The sequence below is a fragment of the Taudactylus pleione genome, unplaced genomic scaffold (genome assembly GCF_031769625.1).
Source record: "Taudactylus pleione unplaced genomic scaffold, aTauple2 ptg000386l, whole genome shotgun sequence".
NCBI classification, from domain to species: Eukaryota; Metazoa; Chordata; class Amphibia; order Anura; family Myobatrachidae; genus Taudactylus; species Taudactylus pleione.
The window spans coordinates 9,580,813-9,603,615 of NW_028284787.1; the positions used below are offsets into that span (position 1 = coordinate 9,580,813).

At 40.3% G+C, this 22,803-nt stretch overlaps 1 protein-coding gene across 1 annotated transcript in view; it reads left to right on the plus strand.

Moving 5' to 3' along the window:
* Positions 1 to 22,803, plus strand: part of PKD1L1 (polycystin 1 like 1, transient receptor potential channel interacting) — a 291,862-nt gene that overhangs the window by 243,956 nt on the left and 25,103 nt on the right. Inside the window, exons 48-51 of the mRNA XM_088445652.1 lie at positions 3,468 to 3,608; positions 10,029 to 10,163; positions 11,285 to 11,524; positions 21,755 to 21,919. Coding sequence (XP_088301778.1) covers positions 3,468 to 3,608; positions 10,029 to 10,163; positions 11,285 to 11,524; positions 21,755 to 21,919 — 681 coding nt within the window. The remainder of the gene's footprint in view (positions 1 to 3,467; positions 3,609 to 10,028; positions 10,164 to 11,284; positions 11,525 to 21,754; positions 21,920 to 22,803) is intronic.

Below are 22,803 nucleotides of genomic sequence, written 5' to 3' on the forward strand. Positions count from 1 at the left end.
AGGTGAAGAACATCTATTTCAACTTATCCAAAATGATTTAATTAGAAAGAAATATATATTTTTTTAACATTTGTAAAAAATAGTTTTTTCGAACATTGAATCACCACCATCGGAACATAGGGCACATCAGAAACATCATGACCATTGCGAATTTCCACTTCACAGCAGCTTCAGGCACCAGGTAGACTTTAAGGGGTGAGGAGGAGGTTGATTTACTTTTTCCCAGCAGCTGCTAATCTCTGCAGAGTGTCAGGTCCCAGGGCCATCTTTTCCATTGGGCTTGTTGGGCAGCTGCCCAAGGGCCCAAAGCTTGTAGGGGCCCGCCAACCTGCCCCCCCACATTGCTGTTAAGACAACCCTATGGGGTCCTGTTGTGCTGACTGATCAGCAGTGAATGACAGACACTGGGTGAGGGTGCAGGCAAGCAGAGGGACCTGAAGGCACTTCTGAGAGTAGCAGCCGCGGGAAGATTCTATTCCTGCAGCCGCCCACACTGTGTATCTGACTGGTCGAAATATTGCGACCAGATCAGATAACGCACAGCCTGGTGTGGTCGGAGACATGCGACCATGCCAGGCAAGTGGTTAAATCTACATGCATATGGCGTTACTAAACGTTGCTACGCTATGCATGAGGTAAGTGGAGGAATGCATCACATCCAAAATGCGATGCTTGATGCATCCTTCCCTAAATCTTATGATTTATGCACAGCATCCAGTCAGGAATGGTTACAAAATATGCACATTATGAACCCTGAAAATAAATGAAAGCGTAATCAAACTGAGAAACATTAAGTCCATGTTAAACTAGTTCATGCTTTTCATTATTTTAGTCTGTCTTCTTCTCATCTCAAATGTGGGATATATAGTCAGGCATAGGGAAGTACATTACTCTCTCTACACTGGGGTATTATATACATATAATTTCTCTAAGCAACCGGAAAGACACCACCGCACCAGATTTATTAATAATTATTACAGAGTTTTTCAGTTTCTGTCCTTGCCTTAGAGTTTTTAGACTAAGGGGTATATTTACTAAAGTGCAGGTTTTTGGAATTGGATATGTTGCCTATAGAAACCAATCAGATTCTAGCCATTATTTTCTAGAATATGCTAGATAAATGTTAAGTAGAATGTGATTGATTGCTATGGGCAACATCTCCAATTCTAAAAACCCTAATTGTATATCAATCCTCCTGAAGCCAATGTCAACAAAATGTAGTATTTTTATTTAGAAAAATAGTAAAATATGTAGCAAAGAGATTATAGCTGAGACAAAGTATTGTCCTTTATATTTGCAATAATAATTTAGATGGGTTTCTAATTTCCTAATACATATAGGGGTTCTGTTTTCATAGACCAATTTTTGTTTTTGTGTTTGGATCTTTAGTTGACTAGTATTATACACCTTACTCTGAGCTTACACTCTGATACAATGTGTCATACATAATTAATTACATACCTTCTAGTCCTCCAGTATATAGAAATTATTTATGTTATTGTTCATTAGAAATCAAAATAATTATAATTCATTCATAGGCGGTAAATTTACTAAAGGTCAATTTTAATCAATCTAAATCAAAGTTATGTTTCAGGGGCATCGCACATTTACTAACATTTAAAAATAAAAAAAATAATCTGTTAGTAAATGTGTGATTTAACCCCTGAAACACAACATTGATTTAGATTAAGTTAAATCAATTAAAATAACTACCATAGACTATTTTTTTTGCTGTGTTGTTAGGCTGCATATATACAGATTCTGGGTTTAAATAAGTTGATTCCATCTTTAGAATTTCACAGGTCTGTATTCAAATCCAGGGAATGAGTAGTCACTATGTTAAGATGCGCATATCCTTGAAAATTACAGTACGGCAATATTGAGGATTTTCCTACGAAAATTATGGGGTGCAAGAGAATAAATCTCAATACAGTGGCTGCAAGGTATCAGAGACACATTCGGAATGCCGACACCTCATGGTCAACGCTGCTTATTTAATTACCCCCTTAAGGTCTACATTTGAATCTATATAGTTAATTTTTTCAGTCCTCTGGTAGTGACCTAATAGATACAGATGTGTCCACATACATCTAGCCTCCTTGCTCGTTAAACAGCCTTTCTACTTGCTATATCCTTTATTTTAGCTGAATGCATGCGTGTTACTGTGAGTTCATGCTGTACTTTACAGCCTTCCAGTAGTTGCGGATGATTTCATAATACATATAGGGCCTGATTCAGCAAGGAACGCAGATGGTAATATGCACGCAATCGGCCAATTGTTGAGTACTGTGCTTGCGTATGCATCGCAGAGTGATTGACAGGAAGTGCGGTTTGTGGATGGTAACAGGGAGGTGGTCATCTAAACACAGGCGTGTCAGTGCGTTTCAACACCGTTGCAGGGGCGTGCATAAATTATCCACTGCGATGGCCTACGCAGCCTGAGGCCTGATAGCGTGCGTGGAAGTTAGCAATTTGGTCAGGGCTTGTGCAAGTGTGCGTGAGGCTGCGATGGTACTCAGTTATACCGATGTTTTTGCAGTCTTGCTAAACATTATGGATGTGTGTAAGGTAAAGTGGGCGTCCTTATATAGTGCTGCAATGGCATAGCGATCACAATGGATTAACTTACTATCGCAGTTGAACTGCGTGTGTAATCGCTATTGCTTTCGCAGTTGCGGCCCATAGTTCTCGCATTCATTCACCACCAGCACCATTTTCCTGGTAGTATGTGCATGCGCGGTAGATTCTGGCACAGTGCCAGATTCAAACATGCAAATGTGTCTGCTCCACTCGGACACTGCACATGGGACCTCTCCCGCCATAAGATACCTCTGAATGTAACGCTGTAATGTCTGGTAGCATGGCAGCACACATTACTGCTTATTACGGTAAGGGATCTGCATCATTCTCCTATGCTAATGTGAGAAGAAATAATGCCAAGGAATGCTTTTACTACTATTCCAAAATCACATTGCTGAGAATGAAATTGTCTCTTTTGAGTTTATAAGGGGGAAATGAACTCCAAAAACCAGAGTTTTTATATACTGTATGGAGGCTAACACAACTGCAAATACTGAAATAGTTTCTGTTTGGTGTGGTTCCAGAAAGCATACAAGTAATTGTGTATCAGTGTCAGCCCAGAATAAGAAAAAAGAAACTTACCAGTTTGTGAATACAAAGAGAATAATTTCCAGGTCTTTATTATTGGAAAACGTCCCGTGCCATCACAGTCACCCATAGAGGGCAGTAACAGTCTCTTGCCTGCTAGCACTTCATGTAAATTGTATCAAATATAAAAGTAAATCAGTAGTTCTCAAACTCTGTTAGACACCCTTAAGCTGGATACACACTGGCAGATATATTGGCCAATCAATTGAAAATTGCTATCTGCATAAGAATGGTTTATTTTTTTAGTTAAATGTGTAATGTTGTATGCTTATAATTTCAAAAAATGTTGCGGTCAACAGGTTTCTATCATTGTGTTCAGCCTGTGTTACTACATCAGTCAACTTTACCACTTCATGCTTACAGTAGATATTATTGATCATCTTCAGAAAGGATTTTTTGGAGTATTTATAAATTTCAGCTGGATCGCTGCTTGTGAAAAGGTAAGCTTGTTTTATCATTGTTTCCGCTTCAGAACAGTAGGTAGCTACAATATTTCCTAGTTCAGGTTTCATTCATCTTAACAGCTGGACACTTCAAAGCAGTGCAGCAATGAATTAGTGTAATTAATGCACACATGACTAGCATCAGTTATCTTAAATTATATCAGCTTATCTTAAGCCACTTTCATCTAATTAACACTTAGTAGGAATACAATTTACTAAATGGTTTCAAATAGCTAGGATTGAGTAATTAAATCTGAGGTACTGTAACTGCTTCTACATCTGTGCTTGAATTGAAGAATAAAAGTTGCCTGTATACTGTTTCCAGACTCTCCTTAAGCTGGGTACACACTGAGAAGATGTCGGCATGATATTATTATTATTATTATTGTCATTTATTTATATGGCGCCACAAGTGTTCCGCAGCGTCTTACAAACTACATAAACAACTTGTAAACAAGCGACTTACAAAACAATACAATACAGGACCAGGACAAGGATAATGTATATTGCTACATTAGCGACCATAACATCCAGATAAGTAACAGAGCATAAGCAACCAAGTGTTAGATGCCCTAGTGGTGAGTAAGAAGTAGATGAAAGTAAAGTAGGGAGAAGCACAAGAGGGTAGTGGGTCCTGCTCGTGAGACCTTACATTCTAAAAGGGAGGGGAAGACAAACAGGAGTGACACAGATGGGGAGGAAGGAGCATGTAGCAGGGAGTTAGAATGATAGCTGGAAGGCTTTAACGTAGTAGTGGGTCTTGAGAGCCCGTTTGAAGGATTGCAAAGAGGTGGAGAGTCTGATGGGGAGTTGGAGTGAGGTCCAGAGGTGGAGAGCAGTGCTGGCAAAATCTTGGAGGTGGGAGTGGGAGGAAGAAGAGCAGAGAGGAGAGTGAAGGGAGATGAGATCAGAGATGTATATGGGAAAATATTGGGTGAGGACTTTGTAAGCGAGCGTAAGAACCTTAAATTGGGTACTGATATGTCGTTTCCAGCCGAATAGGAATGACATACTGGCCGCATCTCTGTGTGTAGGCCAATATGCACGCTCTCCCGTGGCCGCTTACGACCAGAAGTTATTGCAAGTTGCCCCGTTGCAGGTAATGAAGGACGGAACGAGGTATTGTTCCGTCATTAATTACTGATTTGTAGTGTAAGAAAAAGAGATTTTTTTACTCCGCACAGAGTGAAGGTAAGTGTTAGTATAGTTAGACCAAAATATGAGTAGTTATACGACATATAGGGCCAAATGTAATAGGGTGAGAGTTTAGAAAATGTGAGAGTTTAGCAGTAAACTCTCACATTGGTTGAGTTTTATCTTCAAAATGGGAAAACATCTGAATGAGATTTTAAATCGTTAGAGTTTTTTAAGTCTAAAAAAACATGCAAGTTCGCTCTGTTACTTTGTTTTTGGACTCTATTACATTGGTAAAGTTTAAAAAGTGTCAGAAACTCTCACTTTTCTAAACTCTCACCCTATTACATTTGGCCCATAGTGTCTCTCACATAGTATTTCAGTTGGTGGTGCTCCCAGGAGCCAAAATGTAATCTTAGACAAAAAGAAAGGAAAGAAGATGGCTCTTTTTGTGGTGTACCCAGGATCCGATGTGTCGACCCGATGGGCCGACATGTCGGCTGGGTACAAACCGCTCAGTGTATACCCAGCTTTAGCATTACTTCACTGTATACAATTTAGTTTTCTGTGATACTGGAAACTACAGATGAGCTACATTTTCAAAACTGTTCTGCGCAATATTTACATCCTGCTTCATTTGCAAAATGTGCATACATTCCTGGTGAAATTTCATCTTAAGGGCCACAAGCTATTAGCAGAGCTGTGTGGTCAAGTTGTGTAGCCGCTCTCATAACTGCTTTCTACATATTTTCTTGTACAACTCTATGGGGTGAGAAAAAAACCCATCAAAACAGTCAGAACACTGGCATCTCGTTCCTATGGCACCTATTAGAATACACAATACCCATCCAACTATTTAGATGAATGTCCTTGCTGAAAGTGGTGAGTGGATGTATTCAGGGACCTGTATCAGTCACCCAAAGTATAATTCTAACAAATAAAATAAAACAACATTATGGGGTTATGTAATTTTTTACAATCTCCCCACTAAAATGAATTTCATTTAAGTGATTAGTTATAACGCTATTTTTGCCTAATATCTGATTGTCATATTACATTTGACATTGACCTAGGCGATATTACACCGGTTACGTGATCTCGGAACCTGTTAAATAACCGCCTATGATTCTTTGTACACAACAAATAATTGAAAATAGAAATCTTATAATATTTTATTATATGCATTTAAAATGTATCTGCAGATTTGAAAAGGCCAGCTACTTAAATTACAATAATACACCTCTGTAGAAATATGTCATAATAAAATCATACGAACTCTATGATATTCAGAGGTAAAATTGCAAAAGCCACATTGTGAAAAATAGCAATCCCTATGTTACAAGTGGACAACAAAAGCCGATGTGCAGTCTGTGAAATCTGACGTTTGAAATCAAAGTTCACAGTATATGCAATGAGCACAGATCACAAATCAGCTGGAGGAGTTGGTGTAACATTAACGCACAGATCAAGCTGTAACGTGTTCACAACAGGGGGTCAGTGTACTAACATTGCATTTTTCTCAGTGCTGAGATTTACTTCATTGCCATGTAATACAGTGATGCAGGATGTCTTAGTGCTGAAATGTAATAAAAAGAGAGTCACTAGGGAGGTGTTATGATGCACTAAGTCACCTCACCAGCAATCCCAGTCCTGCCTTTATCACATCATCCTAGTACTGATGTGAAACAAAATGGGTCAGTTTGTATATGTCATTCTGGAACAATGGTATATTCGCAAAGACAATGGGAGGTGGCAGTGGAACTGGTTAGTAACACATATGGCGCTATGTGCCAGGGCCAGGAGGCTCTCGAATATCGAGTGATTTGCCTGTTGCCTGGAAGAGTATTCAAGTCTCTCAGCCCAAAGCTGCTGCTGCCCACGTCCGCCCAGGGCTGCCCATTTCCCAACTGAAGTGGGTGATCTGAGTGGCCAATGATGCTATTTGTGCTGAATTGCATCATCGTATCCCTGCTTCCCGCTTTACAATGCTGGTAATCTCGATGCACCACCATGGCTCCTGCACCGCCCAGCTATGCTGTGCCATGCTCCCTGCTATGATAACCTGGCTGCCCCCAGAGAGCAGCCAGAAGGTAGGCAAGTATGTATTACTGTGTTCATGTAATGCGCAGACAATTAACTGTTTCTTATGTAAAGTGTTTATCATACAGATGAATTACTGGGTAGTTGTTACAAGTCGCGGTCCCTTGACTTGACCCTTTCTGACAGCTTTCCTAGGCAGGACAGGGTTACTCCTGTTGCTAGGCGATCGGCACTCCTCAGGAAGTGATGTCTCATCGATAGGTGCAGCTTGATTAAGTGCTGCAGCCTATTTATACTCACTGAACTATTGCACCTGTGCCGACTATAGCGTGTCTGTGGATTTCATCAGCTTAGCTGCATGGGCAGCTTTTGTTCTCTCCATGATATTGCTTCCATTTGGCTTCCCAGCCGACACCAAGCAGCTCCTGGGCTGCCATCGTCCTCCAAATGGCTTCCTAGCCGCATCTAGCAGCTCCCGTGCTGCCAACGTTCACCATACGGCTTCCTAGTCGCAACAAGTAGCTCCCATTCTACCATCAATCTCCAAACGGCTTCCTAGCCGCATCTAGCAGCTCCCGTACTGCCAACATTCACCATACGGCTTCCTAGCCGCACCAAGTAGCTCCCGTGCTACCACCATTCTTCATTCTGCTTCTTAGCCGCACCTAAGCAGCTCCCGTGCCGCAACATCAGCACCATTGCTGCAACATCGGCACACTTGCTGCACCATCGGCTCTCAAAGCCATTTTCATACCCTAGACTGTTTATCTACGGCAATTGCCGCAACATCGATGGTGCCGCAACATCGGCACCATCACTGCAACATTGGCACAATTGCCGCACCTTTGGCACACTTGCCACACCATCGGTATCATTGCCATATCATTGATGCAATTGCCAACTCATCAGAACCATTACCTGTATCAACTCTAACTGTACACCTCATCTCTTGACTTCCCTTGTACCTCCGTGTGAGCCTGTACTACCCCGAGCATAAGTCCAGGCGGCCGCCTAAGTACCGGTGAACGTATCATAATTCTAAGGGAGCAATGGGCGGTTGTTATTGGTGAAGATCTCGCTAGCTGGGTTCTAGGGGTCTCACATGCATCAGGCAGTGGGATTCATAACATTAGTGAAACTGTCCAGGACTCTGTGGCAACAGCCATTGTATTCTTGGGTCCACTTTAGCGGGTTGCTGATCAACGACAGCAGTGTGCAAGTGAGAGGAAGCACTTATCAAATGTGAATGGGAGAGAGGTGACCATGGACGGACAGTTCTAGGGGGGTTTTCACCCCCCTCCTGGATCCAGAACTGTCTGGGCTGCCACTGGAAACTGCATGCAGGAAGCTGAGACCCTTGAGGGTCCAGAGCCGCCTGATGTCAGCTCTTGTATGACTGGACCAGACTGTCACTGTAAAGCAGGGTACACACTATATGATGTGTGTACCTAGCGAAGGAACAACGCAATGTAATGACACATTGTGCGTGCCATACATGCTATACGATCCAGTGTATGTAGCAGCAGGACAGCAGATGGGACAATGTGATGAATGATCATTGCAAACAATGGATCGGGTGTACACACTGCATTATCCACAACAGAATGATTATAAGGGCACAGTTGTGCCTTTATATTAAGGCTGCATCTAAAAAATTGGATTTCTCCATAGAGAGTTCCAGAGAGGGGAGGGGGGGCAGCGTGTTCAACGGGCTACATCTCAATTTGCAGGGCAAAAACATAGAAAATGAGGACATGGGAGTAATCTAAAGCTCCAACTGTCACTTTTTTCTAACATTCTCAATTAGGAACCCTTCTCTGCTATAGTCTATGGGGGTTTTTGGGAAGGAATAACTCAGAGTAGGGGTGGAATTTAGACTTGGGGTTTATTTTATTAGGTAACTATTGTGCCAGGGTACGTGCTTTTGGGGTTCAGGTAAATTAGAAAGTTACAGTTTTTTATTACCTCAAGAATGCACCATTGCAGAGATAGGACTCAGTAACTGCATGTGTGTATTCCAATGAGCACACAATTCTGTGAATTAGCAGTGCCATGATTTTGTGAGTGACAGCAATCTCATTCTGTGAGAGTGCCGAATCTGCAGTTAACCACAGGGTGTGATGGCTTACCATATCTGTATTGCGCAAGGAACACGTCCATTAAGGCGTCAGCCTTAATGATCGTAATTTCTTTGCTTTTTGAAGTTTGAGTGGCAGAAAATCAATAGGTTTTGTGAATTTTCAGATCATGAGCAGCCTTAATGGGACATTTGAATCCGTAAGTTTTTTTGTCTATGGAATTTTCTATCATATAACTGATCGCATAGTGTGTACCCAGCTTAACACAAGCTGCTACATCTTCAATTTCCTGGATGCCTACCAATATCATTATTTCCGGCCTCTCAGCACTTGCTGTACTGCTTCAAACGCCCCACCCATGCCGTCCTCTCCCCATAAATGAAAACTGAAATAATAAAGAAAAAAGGATTCAAATTACAGGCCAGCGGTGGTTGGCAGGAGGGCCACCTAGTACCCACTGGACCCTAGATGGCGGTCTGTACCGCATTGCGAGTAATCCAGGTCTGTCTGCACACCTATCCAAAGTGTGTCAGTTACTATAAATCATGTGTCAGCTTTGGGTGATTACCAGCACCTTTTTCCAAGTACGAGTACTTTTTTCCATAAGCACTGAGTACATCTATCCCAAGTGGCTGCATTTACAGACATACAGCCTCAGGCATAGGAGGCCATGGTCAGACGGAGAAAGTGCACCTGTCATAGGGCTGGAGCAAGTTTCAATGGTGCGACCGATGGTATTACAGCATGCATGGCGCTAGAAGTGGGCGTCTCAGTCCATACACATTTGGCTGCAAGGATGTACCCAAGAGAAGGAGTTTGTAGGCCATTTGCATAAACTCTCAGACGAGCGACCGCTAATAGGCTCTGCTGCATGCTCTTTTGTGTGTGACTCAGAATCAGGCCCATAATTCTTTATCACATGACTAATACTTACCTTACATTGCCAAGCAGAATCTGAAATGGCATAACTCAATCAGGGACTCTCGGACTAGGGTTATTCAGAGTAGCTGGTGCTTATTTATGCTTCTGCAGTTACAAAAATTCACTTTCATTGGTGCATAATTTTACTATTACACTTAGCATTTAAAAATGCTTATTCGTTTGATCCAAAATGGAAAACTTACCATAGTTTACCAAACTAACATCTTATTTTCTATTGATTTAGTGGACCAGTTGTTTGCATGGGATCATTTTATTTTTCATGATAATTAAATTAATAAAACTACTACGATTCTACAAAATGATGGCTCCCTGTGTGGCAATATTTAATCTTTCCTGCTCCAGCTCATTGTTCACAATGGTAAGAATATTCTTGTTGTATATGTGTAATTATGTGTTATTGGCAGCAGTGGGTTTATGTTAAAGACGAAGGTTGGTTGGCTGGTTATAACTTTGTTTTACAGATGATAATTATATTTACATAGGTGACAATATTCTAATAGAATACCTAGCGTTACATAGGTAAATATACCCTTCCTTTGTGTTGCAAGTATAGATATAATACATTACCCCACCAAATGGGATGACCACTAGACAATATTAACATAAAATAATTATATTTTTAAAGGATATAACAGTTGTTCATAATTAAGGCTTATTTTTACAATATTTTAGTATATAGTTCCAGAAATACATATTGTCATAATTCAGCCTTAATTTTACAATTTGTTTGCTCCAGAAACCTAATTGAACATTCTAATACTCCTTGATAAGCAAATGGTGAAATAAAATATGAGCTATAGGAATCAAGTTGCCAGATTATCAAGGAAAATGGTTAAATACTAGCTGACTTACAGTGAGCAATATATTTTGGATAAAACATCTAGTAGACCTCTAAAATATATTTTTATATAATATTATAAACAGCTGTGAACTGCGTGCTTGCTAATTGAATATTATTTTTAAATAAAACTTATCATTAGAACTTGATGTGCTGTTTTGAATGGTAGATGAAATGACTAAAACCGCTAATTTTTAAATCTGTATTTGAGACTTCCACATTATATTTTCTTCCCAATGTAATTGTTAATATATATTTACTGTAAAAGTTTACCATAATAGGTGCCTTTATAGTTTTGCTTTTATTTTAGCAGAACTCCATGTTGAATTTTTATATGTGACATTCTCTATTAATTAAACATTAGTTAGAACGTAACTCTTATTTTTTATTTGGATATTATTCTATTGTATAAGCTATTAGTCCTTTATTTACATTATTTAGTATGCATTATACTCCAAGTTGTATGCATTCACAATTTAGTTACTCATAAGGAATGTCAGTTTATACCAGGTTGGCTTCCTGTAAGAAATAACTTTGTTTTTACAGCAGACATATTATAGTCTATTAAAATGTAAATTTAAATTTACTCTGATGCAGTGGAATTTCAGTTTGAATGACCCCTTGTGCATTTTTCCTTGCAGCTTATTGGAATTGTGTTCATGCTGGGCTATTCCTCAGTAGGTCACATTATATTCTTCTCTGAAAACTACCCATTTAGCAGTGGACTACATTCAATCCAGACTCTTTTTATACGTTTGTTTGGAATTCGAGGATCAAACAATATACATTTTTTATGTAGCCAAATGAAATCTAACCACTTCCCTCTAGCTTGTTTCTATGGAACACTCCTTGTTGTAATTACACTTTTATGGAATGGAATGGTAAGTGTGAATCACATAATAATACAGTGTTAGAATTTTATATAATGCCTTTGCTTTTAAAGTGAAACACTATGGACTAAATTTACTATAAGGCGCTCTGCAAAGCCATCGTGACATCGTCTGATTTTATATTGAATTGCACCTTTAAATTCAGCATCTAAAATCACGGTAGAAGTGGCTTCTTTGCAAAGTGCCTCATAGAAAATATAGCCCCGTGTTTTTCATATTTAGACTGAGAGTTTATAAAAGCATATGAAAAGGCAACTGATAAATATTCATATGAAATGATAATGAAAGCACTTAATATTTAGAGAGTAGTAAGAAAGAAAAAGAATCAGAGAGTGACAAAAGGAACGTTAACCATCCACTGACGTAGCAGGGTTGTATGCCCGCCCTGCCCCCCAAGTATGTGACTTATTGATGTTACAATGAGGAGATGGGGCCACTGGATCAGGGAGAAGGTTATAACATCCTTAGGATACTCTGGATGGCTCTGGGAGCATTGAGCACTCCAGAGTTTCCTAAAAATGCTCCAGGCGGCAGATTTCTAGGCTGCCGGGTGCCAATTCAGACACCCTGCATGCCTAATACAGGTGCCACGGGAAAGTAACAGTGCAGCCACCTAGGCCTTGACCACTTACCTACCCCTATTTATGGCCCTGCAACAGTCTTTAGTAGTCCTTTGTAGAGATGAGCAGGTCCGGTTCTCTGACAACCGGACCTGCCCAAACTAAACAATCCGGGCCGGGATCCGAGTCCGGCTCGGGATTTCCCACCTGACTCGGATCTCAAAACAGGCAAAATGTCATCCTCCCGCTGCTGCATTCTCGTGGGTTTTGGAATCTATAAAGGTCCCCATTCATATGCGCCATTTTCACTTTGGCTGTGGAGAGTGTACTGAACAGACGTGTGTGTCCTCCAGGGGTGCTCTGTCCATTTGTCAAGGGCTGCTGTTTCCTCCAGGAGTGCTCTGTCCCTCCATCAAAGGGACTGCTGTGTCCTTCAGAGGTGCTCTGTTGGTCTGAGGGTGCGCTGTGACAGTGTAAGTGGAACCACAGTTTAATATTCTTAAAAACTATTGTGACACTGTAAGTGGAACTGCAGTGTGATATTCCTAAAAAATATTGTGATACTGTAAGTGGTAGTGCAGTGTAATATTCATAAAAAATATTCTGAGACTAAGTGGTAGCGCAGTGTAATATTCATACACGTATTGTTACACTGTAAGTGGTAGCTCAGTGTAATATTCATACATGCATTGTGACACTGTAAGTGCAAGCGCAGTGTAATATTCATAAAACTATTGTGACACTGCAAGTTGTAGTACAGTGTAATATTCATAAAAAATATTGTGACACTGCAAGTGGTAGCGCAGTGTAATATTCATTAAAAAATATTGTGACACTGTAAGTGGAACCGCAGTGTAATATTCCTAAAAAATATTGTGACACTGTAAGTGGTAGCGCAGTGTAATATTCATAAAAATATTGTGACACTGTAAGTGGAACCGCAGTGTAATATTCCTAAAAAATATTGTGACACAGTAAGTAGTAGCGCAGTGTAATATTTATACACGTATTTTGACACTATAAGTGGTAGCGCAGTGTAATATTCATAAAAATATTGTGACACAGTAAGTGGTAGCGCGGTGTAATATTCATACACGTATTGTGACACTGTAATACTGTGATATTCCTACACGTATTGTGACACTGTAAGTGGAACCGCAGTGTAATATTCATAAAAAATATTGTGACATTGCAAGTTGTAGTACAGTGTAATATTCCTAAAAAATATTGTGACACTGCAAGTGGTAGCGCAGTGTAATATTCATTAAAAAATATTGTGACACAGTAAATGGAACCGCAGTGTAATATTCCTAAAAAATATTGTGACACTAAGTGGAACTGCAGTGTAATATTCATAAAAAATATTGTGAGACTAAGTGGTAGCACAGTGTAATATTCATACATGTATTGTGACACTGTAAGTGGTAGCACAGTGTAATATTCATACACGTATTGTGACACTGTAAGTGGTAATGCAGTGTAATATTCATAAAACTATTGTGACACTGTAGGTCATTGATACCGAAGTGTAATATTTAAAATTGGTACAAATTGGCGTGTGTGCTATTCCCCACTTCTTTCGTGTTTGCTAATATGGAGAATGAGCAGTTGAGAGGAGATGAGGAACCACATACTATTGCTGGAGCTGCTGCCAATGCCACCCATCATGATGATACTAGTCCGTCTACGTCATCTACTAAAGCCGATGCCCAAGGGCATACAGGGTTTAGCCACTTAACTGACAAATTCTTTCTCCAAAAACCGCTCCGAAATTGTCGGTTTATTTTATGATTGAATTAGGTCAGGGACAGCTTATTAAAACTTATCCAACACAATTTTGTAAAAAAAAAATGCTGTATATCATAAAATTGGCAATTTTTATGGTATATACTAGTACTGATGGCCATCGATAGAAACATCAATTGTGACCACAGCTGCCGATGTTTCCTTAACATCGGTTGGGGCTGCCATCTATATACATGTATGTATATATATATATATATATGTGTGTGTGTGTGTATATATATATACACACATATACATATATAGATATACGCATATATATATATATATATATATATACACACACACATTTTATATATATATGTGTATATATATATGTATATATATATATATGTATATATATATATATATATATATACAGTCAAGTGGATAAATATTGGGACATTGACAGAATTTCCATATTTTGGCCTCTATTCACCACCACAATGGCTTTGAAATGAAACAAAAAATATGTGCTTTAACTGCAGACTTTCAGATTTAATTTCAGGGTAATTACATCTAAATCTGGTGAACGGTGTAGGAATTACAACGGTTTCTATATGTGCCTCCCACTTTTTAAGGGGCCAAAAGTAATGGGACTATCAACTCAAAAGCTATTTCATGGACAGGTTTTGGGGTATTCCCTCGTTATTTCATTATCAATTAATTGATTCTAGGTGTGACATTTGCATTCGGAATCAATTGCTGTCGACTCTCAATATGAGATCCAAAGAGCTGTCACTATCAGTGAAGCAAGCCATCATTAGGCTGAAAAATCAAAACAAACCCATCAGAGAGAGAGCAAAAACATTAGGTGTGGCCAAATCAACTGTTTGGAACATTCTTAAAAAGAAAAACGCACCGGAGAGCTCAGCAACACCAAAAGACCTGGAAGACCACGGAAAACAACTGTGGGGGATGACAGAAGAATTATTTCCCTGGTGAAGAAAAACACCTTCACAACAGTTGGCCAAATCAAGAACACTCTCCAGGAGGTAGGTGTATATGTGTCAAAGTCAACAATCAAGAGAAGACTTCACAAGAGTGAATATAGAGGGTTCACCACAAGATGTAAACCATTGGTGAGCCTCAAAAACAGGAAGACCAGATTAGAGTTTGCCAAACAACATCTAAAAAAGCCATTACAGTTCTGGAACAACATTCTATGGACAGATGAGACAAAGATCAACTTGTACCAGAGTGATGGGAAGAGACGAGTATGGAGAAGGAAAGGAACTGCTCATGATCCAAAACATACCACCTCATCACTGAAGCATGGTGGTGGTAGTGTCATTGCAAGGGCATGTATGGCTGCCAATGGAACTGGTTCCCTTGTATTTATTGATGATGTGACTGCTGACAAAAGCAGCAGAATGAATTCTGAAGTGTTTCGGGCAATATTATATGCCCATATTCAGTCAAATGCTTCAGAACTCATTGAACGGCGCTTCACAGTGCAGATGGACAATGACCCGAAGCATACTGCAAAAGCAAACAAAGAGTTTTTTAAGGCTAAAAAGTGGAATGTTATGCAATGGCCAAGTCAGTGCCCTGACCTGAATCCGATTGAGCATGCATTTCACTTGATGAAGACAAAACTGAAGGGAAAATGCCCCAAGAACAAGGAGGAACTGAAGACATTGCTGTAGAGGCCTGGCAGAGAATCACCAGGGATGAAACCCAGGGTCTGGTGATGTCTATGCGTTCCAGACTTCAGGCTCTAATTGCCTGCAAAGGATTTGCAACAAAGTATTAAAAAGTGAGTTAGATTTAGGATTGTTTCGTTTGTCCCATTACTTTTGGCCACTTAAAAAGTGGGAGCCACATATAGAAACCGTTGTAATTCCTACACCGTTCACCTGATTTGGATGTAATTACCCTCAAATTAAATCTGAAAGTCTGCAGTTAAAGCACATCTTGTTTGTTTCATTTCAAAGCTATTGTGGTGGTGAATAGAGGCCAAAATATGAAAATTCTGTCAATGTCCCAATATTTATGCACCTGACTGTATATATATATATATATATATATATATATGTTATGGCCAGGGCTCTGATTTACTCATGGGGTGGGGCTTTTCACAATGGGGGAGAGGCTGCTGATAGCGGGGGTGGAGTGAGGGAAGGGCAGCGCTGATAGCGCTATCTTCCCTGCCCGGCGTCTGCTGCTAGCCGGAGTTGGAGTGAGAGAAGGATAGCGCTGTTAGCGCTGCCTTCTCTGCCCTGCAGTGATCGGCCCACAGGGAGGGACAAAGTGTGCAGAGGGACTAGGAGGGCCCTCTGTGATTGGCGGCTGCAAGAAAATTATTTTCCAGCAGCCGCCCACAGTGCTTTTCTGACTGGTCGTATCAGATACGACCATGTCAGGGAAAGCCCAGTCTTGTATGGTCGTATCTGATACGACCATGCCAGGCAAGTGGTTAAGTCAGGGCATCTAAAATTAAAGATGCAATCTTTTACGTTGGTAAAGAATAAAACATCAAAGGGAAAGTTATCTGCAGAAAGATATAAAATTGGCAATATGCCTTTCACCACATGAAGTGGCAAGAAAAGGCTAAGGCCTTGGCCTTGGCCTTTTATTTATGGCTGGTGGTTCTGCCTCTTAGAAATCAAGAATTCTTCTGTGGAAGTGCACCAGGATGAGGAGGATATTTGTGTAGCTGACGCTAATAAGGATGTTGAGGATGTTGATGTGAGGATGTTGTTTGTGTAAATCAGGCACTAGTGGAAGAAACAGTTGTTGCCCATGATGAGGAAAAGTCCATTTTAATGCCTGGGCATAATACAAAAAAACCACTTCTTATGTGTGGAATTATTTCTACATAAATCTGGAAAACAATTGTCAAGTCATCTGTACCCTTTGTAAAGCCAGACTAAGTAGAGGTAGGGACCTGAACCATCTAGGAACCTCCTCCCTGTTAAGTCACCTGCAGTGCATCCATCAAAAAAGTTTTTTCACAATTCAGAAACTTTGGCTGAAAAAGAAACAACAAGCAGTCCAGGGTCCGCTAGCTCCCTTGTCTCTGCTAGATCCAAGCACCTGCCCTCTTCACCACCAACACCTTCCTCAACAATTTCCTCAATCATGAAGTGATTGGTTTGTATGGGCCCCCACAAACCAAGCTACCAATGGGCAGCTGACATTGCTGGCAATGATCTCTACATGCACAAACTGGCTTTACAGAGGCAAGATGTTGTCGCCCTCATCATCATACGATTCCTCACCCTCATCAGTGTGTACATCATCTTCACACAATATTCATTTGTCCCCACTGGAATCCACCATTACAGGTCCCTCTGTAATTTTTGGATGTAATTGGCGTTAAAGGTCTTCCTCGTATAATTTGTAGATTATTTTGATGGACATCATCTTTTCCACATTTTGAGGAAGTAGCCTCCTATGCTGATTGCTGACAAGGTTCCTGGCTGTGCTGAAAACTCTGAAGACTCAAATTGCCTTTTTTCTTGCCAGTAGTCAAATGGACTGTCTGACATGCCTATTTGGACGCTATCATAAATTTTTTTTAAATGGTCCTCAACCATTCTTTGAATAGTAACCATATCAGATGGAGTCATGGTAGAGGTCTCAATTGTAGGCAATTCTTTTATACCCGACCAGATGTCAAACCTTGGTTGTGTTGACTCATCTGCATCACCAGTGGGTCTTTTGGGAAAGTTTAGGTTTTTCTCGGAAGATGAACTGAAAGAGAAGCCATCTCCACATCACGTGCCACTTGAGCTGACAATTTGCTTACCAATAGCTCTTTGCATCTCTTCAGATCTGTGTCTGTTGGGAAGTAAGACACAATGTATGACTGAAACCTATGATCCAGCATGGTTGCCAAAATGTATTCATCTGATTGTAAGGTCCTGACAACCATTGAATCCTGGCAAAATTAATAAAGGACTTGATCTACAAGTCCAACATACTTAGCGGAATCGCTTAGTTTCAGCTCCTCCTTCAGTTTCTCAAGCTTCTTTTCCTAATTAGGGGCATTACCTGACTCAAGCTGGCAGTGTCTGAACTCACTTCCAAGGTTACTACTTTGGAGGGTTTCAGCACTTTGCACAACACAGAAAGTATTTTCCACTGAGTTTGAGTAAGGTACATTGTCCCTTCTCTTCCTATGTCATAGTTCACTGTGTAGCTTTGGATGGATTTTTGCTGTTCCTCCATCTGCTGAAGCATATAAAGGTGGAGTTCCACCTTGTAACTACCTCTTGCTTCAGCTGGTGGCAGGGCATATGCAACATTTCTTGCAGGTGCAGCAATCTTCTACATGCACCTGGTGAATGGTGAAAATGTCCAGAAATTTTTCAGGCCACAGAGAGCACCTCCTGCATGTCCCTGTCATGTTTAAAAAAAATTTGCACCACAAAGATGATTGCGTGAGCAAAACATGGGAACATGTTGGAATTCACTCAGCTGTAATGCTCTCACAATATTGGTGGCATTGTCAGAAATCACAAATCCTGAGGAAAGTCCAAGTGGGGTAAGCCATTTTGCAATGACTTCCCTGAGTTTTTCTAAAATATTGTCAGCGGTATGCCTCTTAGTGAAACAGGTGATACACAGGGTAGCCTGCCTCTGAATAAGCTGCTGTTTCTTAGAAGCTGCTGCTGCTGCTGTTGGTGCCACTGAAGGCAATACACCCACCCAGTTGGCTGTTACAGTCATGAAATCTTGCAGTTGCTCTGTTCCGCTTGTCCACATATCTGTGGTGAAGTGGACAGTGGGTACAATGGCATTTTGGAGGACACTAATTACATTTTTTTTAACGTCCCTGTACAGGCTGGGAATTGCTTTTCTAGTGAAGTGGAATCTAGATGGGATTTGGTAGCGGGGACACAGGACCTCAATTAACTGTCTAAAACCCACTGCATTATCGGCAGATATTGGACGCACATCTAATACCAGCATAGATGTTATGGCATCAGTGATCTGCTGTGCAACTGGGTGACTGCTGTCATATTTGCTCCCCTTTGCAAAGGATTGTTTAACAGTCAATTGTTTTTTTTAATACACTACTAGTAGTCTTCCTGGTCCCCTTCTGGTATGAAGATCCACTCCTAGAAGCAGCAGGCATAGCGCTCAAGGATTCTTCTGGGGCAAGGACTGATGTGAATAATTGAAGTATTTTTTTTAATTTTTGTAAATGCCTTCCCTCCTCCCTCATAAATTTTCTTCAGAATCAAAAAATTAAATAAAATTTACTATGATTCATCCCTTTCTTTCCCTGCCTACAACTACATATATACTCAAACTCCCTCTGGCCTCTTGAATAATAGAAACATTTGTTTCCTGGTGTGCCATGGTGGAAGTTGAACTGCCACAACTGCTGCAATCTTTGACATGCAGTTGCTGAATGCCGAAAATGTCCAGAAATGTTTATGACCACACACCACATCTCCTGCATGCCCTTTTAATTTAAAAAAAAAAAACCAAGTTGATTTTGTGGGCAAAACATGGGTCATATTGGTAACCCATGCTCTCCCCTCCTCCCTCATAAATTTGCTGCGGAATAAAAAAATGTAATTAAATTTACTATGAATCAACCCTTCCTTTCCCTGCCTTCAATTGCATATATACTCCAACTCCCTCAGGCCTCTTGATTAATGAAAACATATGTTTCCTTATGTGCCATGTTGGAAGTTGAACTGCCACGTGTTTGTGCCGCCCGCTACTGCTGCTTAGCTTAGTCAGCCAGCTAGCTTGGTGCAAATTATGGGTCAAAACTGGATGAAAACAATATTGTGAGCTGTGAAGTGGTCAAAATTGACTGGAAACGAGTGGCAATTAATGTTATTGAGGTTAATAATACCGTAGGAACAAAATTAAGAAAATACAGATCCAAAACCATCACATGCAAGGGCGGTTTTGGCAAAACCAAATCCAGATCCAAAACATGAAGGAGATACAGTTTCAAAACCAAAACATATGGGTCGGCGCACATCCCTAGTCCTATGAAGGAAGTTTTAATACAGTGACCTTTTAGATCCAAAAGAGAGAGGGTCTGATTCAGAGATTTAAGCAAAGCCGATAGTTTCGTAGATGAAGCAATTGTTTGCAAATGCGCACATGCAGTCACTGCATTGTGATTACTCTCGTACAGTGGCAGATGTACATTTTTGGGGCCCTGAAGCTTGAACTGTTATGGGGGCCTTTTTGCAAGCAGCAACAATAAGGCAATATCCAACAAAGCCCAAAGGACCTTGCTGCCCTTGCAGGGACTTTGAGGCCCAAATAGCGGAGATATAGGATGTAGAAACCCCCCAGAAAGTGAGAGACTGTAGATAGATGTAGAAACCCCCCCAGAGAGTGAGAGACTGTAGATAGATACATAGATGTAGAAATCCCCAGAGAGTGAGACACCGATGATAGATGTAGAAACCCCACAGAGAGTGAGATAGATAAATGTAAAAACCTCTCGTTTGCTCTATGTATAAGTCAGTGTGGGGTCCTTCTTACACCAACGCGTTTCGTCATTTAAGACTTTTTCAAGGTGCCTGTGAGGTGAACTCTGCCTCCTTTTATTCCTGAGGGACTGTTCTTATTGGCTGTTACATTAAATACATTAATTAACGTCTTAGATCCCTCTTTGCTTGTTTTTAGGAGTTTAAAATAAATGGCTAGTGTTTTTAAATGAATGCTGCATAAAAAGAAAGAAAATGTGTGTGATAAAAGCATACTTTATTAATTTGTGGACATGCTTTAGTGAAATACAAGCGCTTCTATCAATTTATCATGCAGCTAGATAGAAAAAGAAAAACATTTATTTTGACATAGACAAATGCCCATAAATAGTACATATAAAATTCTGGATCAATAACCATAAATAAGTCTAAAATACATACAGCAGAATATTAATATATGATGTTACTTTATGGAAAGAGTTCCTTCTCAAATTGTCCCATTTAAGCTGTTACCAAAATACAGTAAGGTCACTACTGATGAAAGCTATAGGCCATAGAAAGTCAGAAAAGTCCAGCAATACAGGATTTTACGAAAGTCCTCTTTAGTAGCGAATCACTATGCACTGTGGTTGGGTCCCTTGTACACGGTGAAGGATCGCTGACAATTGAGGGTAGAGGATAAGGATTCCAATTAGGAAGTACCACGCAGGTCAGGGGAGGTGCTTTACATACTGGAGAACTAACCTGCCAGGATGGGGAGAGGTTCAGGAAGTTTTTAGTTGAATTATCATTACAATAAAAAACTGATTTTCAAATGCTTCTCCATATTCCTGCATAAAACTAGCAAAACATACAAAAATTAAACATAAACTGTAAATGTAAGGGTCACATGTCTGACATTTGGGAAAGACAGCTGGCGTGTAGCAATGTGTTATACACTCCAGATGTTCACTTATATTATGTATATACACTGGCCCTTCAGACTGTAAATGAGAGTATTCAATATAGCGAATTCTACCAGTATTGTTGGCACAGCAGGCTTCCTAACCACCAGCCAGTAGCCTCGCCATAGTGCTTACAAAGCTATAGGAAGTAGAAGAAAGTGGCATTTCTACAAGATAGTCTGCAAGTATTGCCAGTCCTTCTGGCCCTTGCGCTGGCATCTCGACTATATTTTCCACCCTGTATCATCCCAGTGACAGCAGTGCGTCTGAGAACAAAAAAACGTTTTAAGATAAAATATCTGCATTTTGTGTCATCGTTTTGAAACCTGTAATTACAGTGTATTTACTTAATATGTAGAATATCAGTATTTTCTAAAGCTGGCTGTTCATACAATGAGCAAACGCTAAGCTTGTTGCCTGTAAGACACTGGGTGGAGAATAGTAATTAAATAATTAAAAACATTGCCTTCACTAGTATATTGTAAATTCTAAGGAAAGTCTTGTTTTGTTGTTGTTTTATAGATAAAAGGAAGTCTGGCTTCAGTTGTAAAATACTCAAAGAAAGTACATCGCAGTAAACACCTTGTGACATTTCGAGAAGTTGCATCTCATGTAAGAGGGTTGGTGCTTTCAGTTGTCGGTCGACAAATACATAAGACCACAGACAACATGTCTGTAACTGGCAATGTAAGTACTGTAACCACAATTACCCTACGTGTGACCCATGGTTTACTCATCAACACATTACGTTATAAGTTATATCCAATGTTTGTTAATTAGAAGATGTTGTAACATATTGTATTGCACTTAGAAATCTAATTATTTTGGTGCCCTGGACCAGAAAGGGCACTAAACCCTATATACAGCAAGCATCCCCCTGTACCCCATATACAGCCTAGCACAGGAGACACTGATATCACTCCTCCTCCATCCAGAGCATTATTGTATACCTCCTAATCCGAATATACAGCTATACAGCCTGCACCTCCCCTGTACCCTATGTACTGCCTTCTTTTGCCTCAGTAAACCCATATGCAGACTGCATCTCTCCTGTACCCCCCATTTACAGCCTGCATCTCCCCTGCATCCCTGTATATGTGTATGCACTATATATATATATATATATATATATATATATATATATAAGCCTTGATGAAAGATGTGATTAAACATCTGAAACGTTGCAAGTAAACTGCAAGCCTACTTTTCTTTATTGAATCCGTGGGTCACAGTGTGCCGGACACCGATCATCACTTACCGGGTCTAGCAGCACTAGTTCCCTGACGGGCAGCGGGCGGGGAGATCCCTGTGCCCGCTGCTGATGACGTCCCCTCAGGCTCCCTGTCGTGTCCTCCGGCGAGTGGCAGGCAGGGAGATCCCAGCGCCTGCTGCTGCTGCGGGCTTCCTCTGTTGATGGTATGCAGACTATCATGGCACCCCTAGGCAGACAGATTTTCAGGACTTTCAGCTACCTGGTTTACTGGACAGAATTCAATGAATCTCTTTCTTATTCTTCCCATTTAATTTATTTATTAAGTTATTTACAAGTTATTTACATTGTGCATACATAT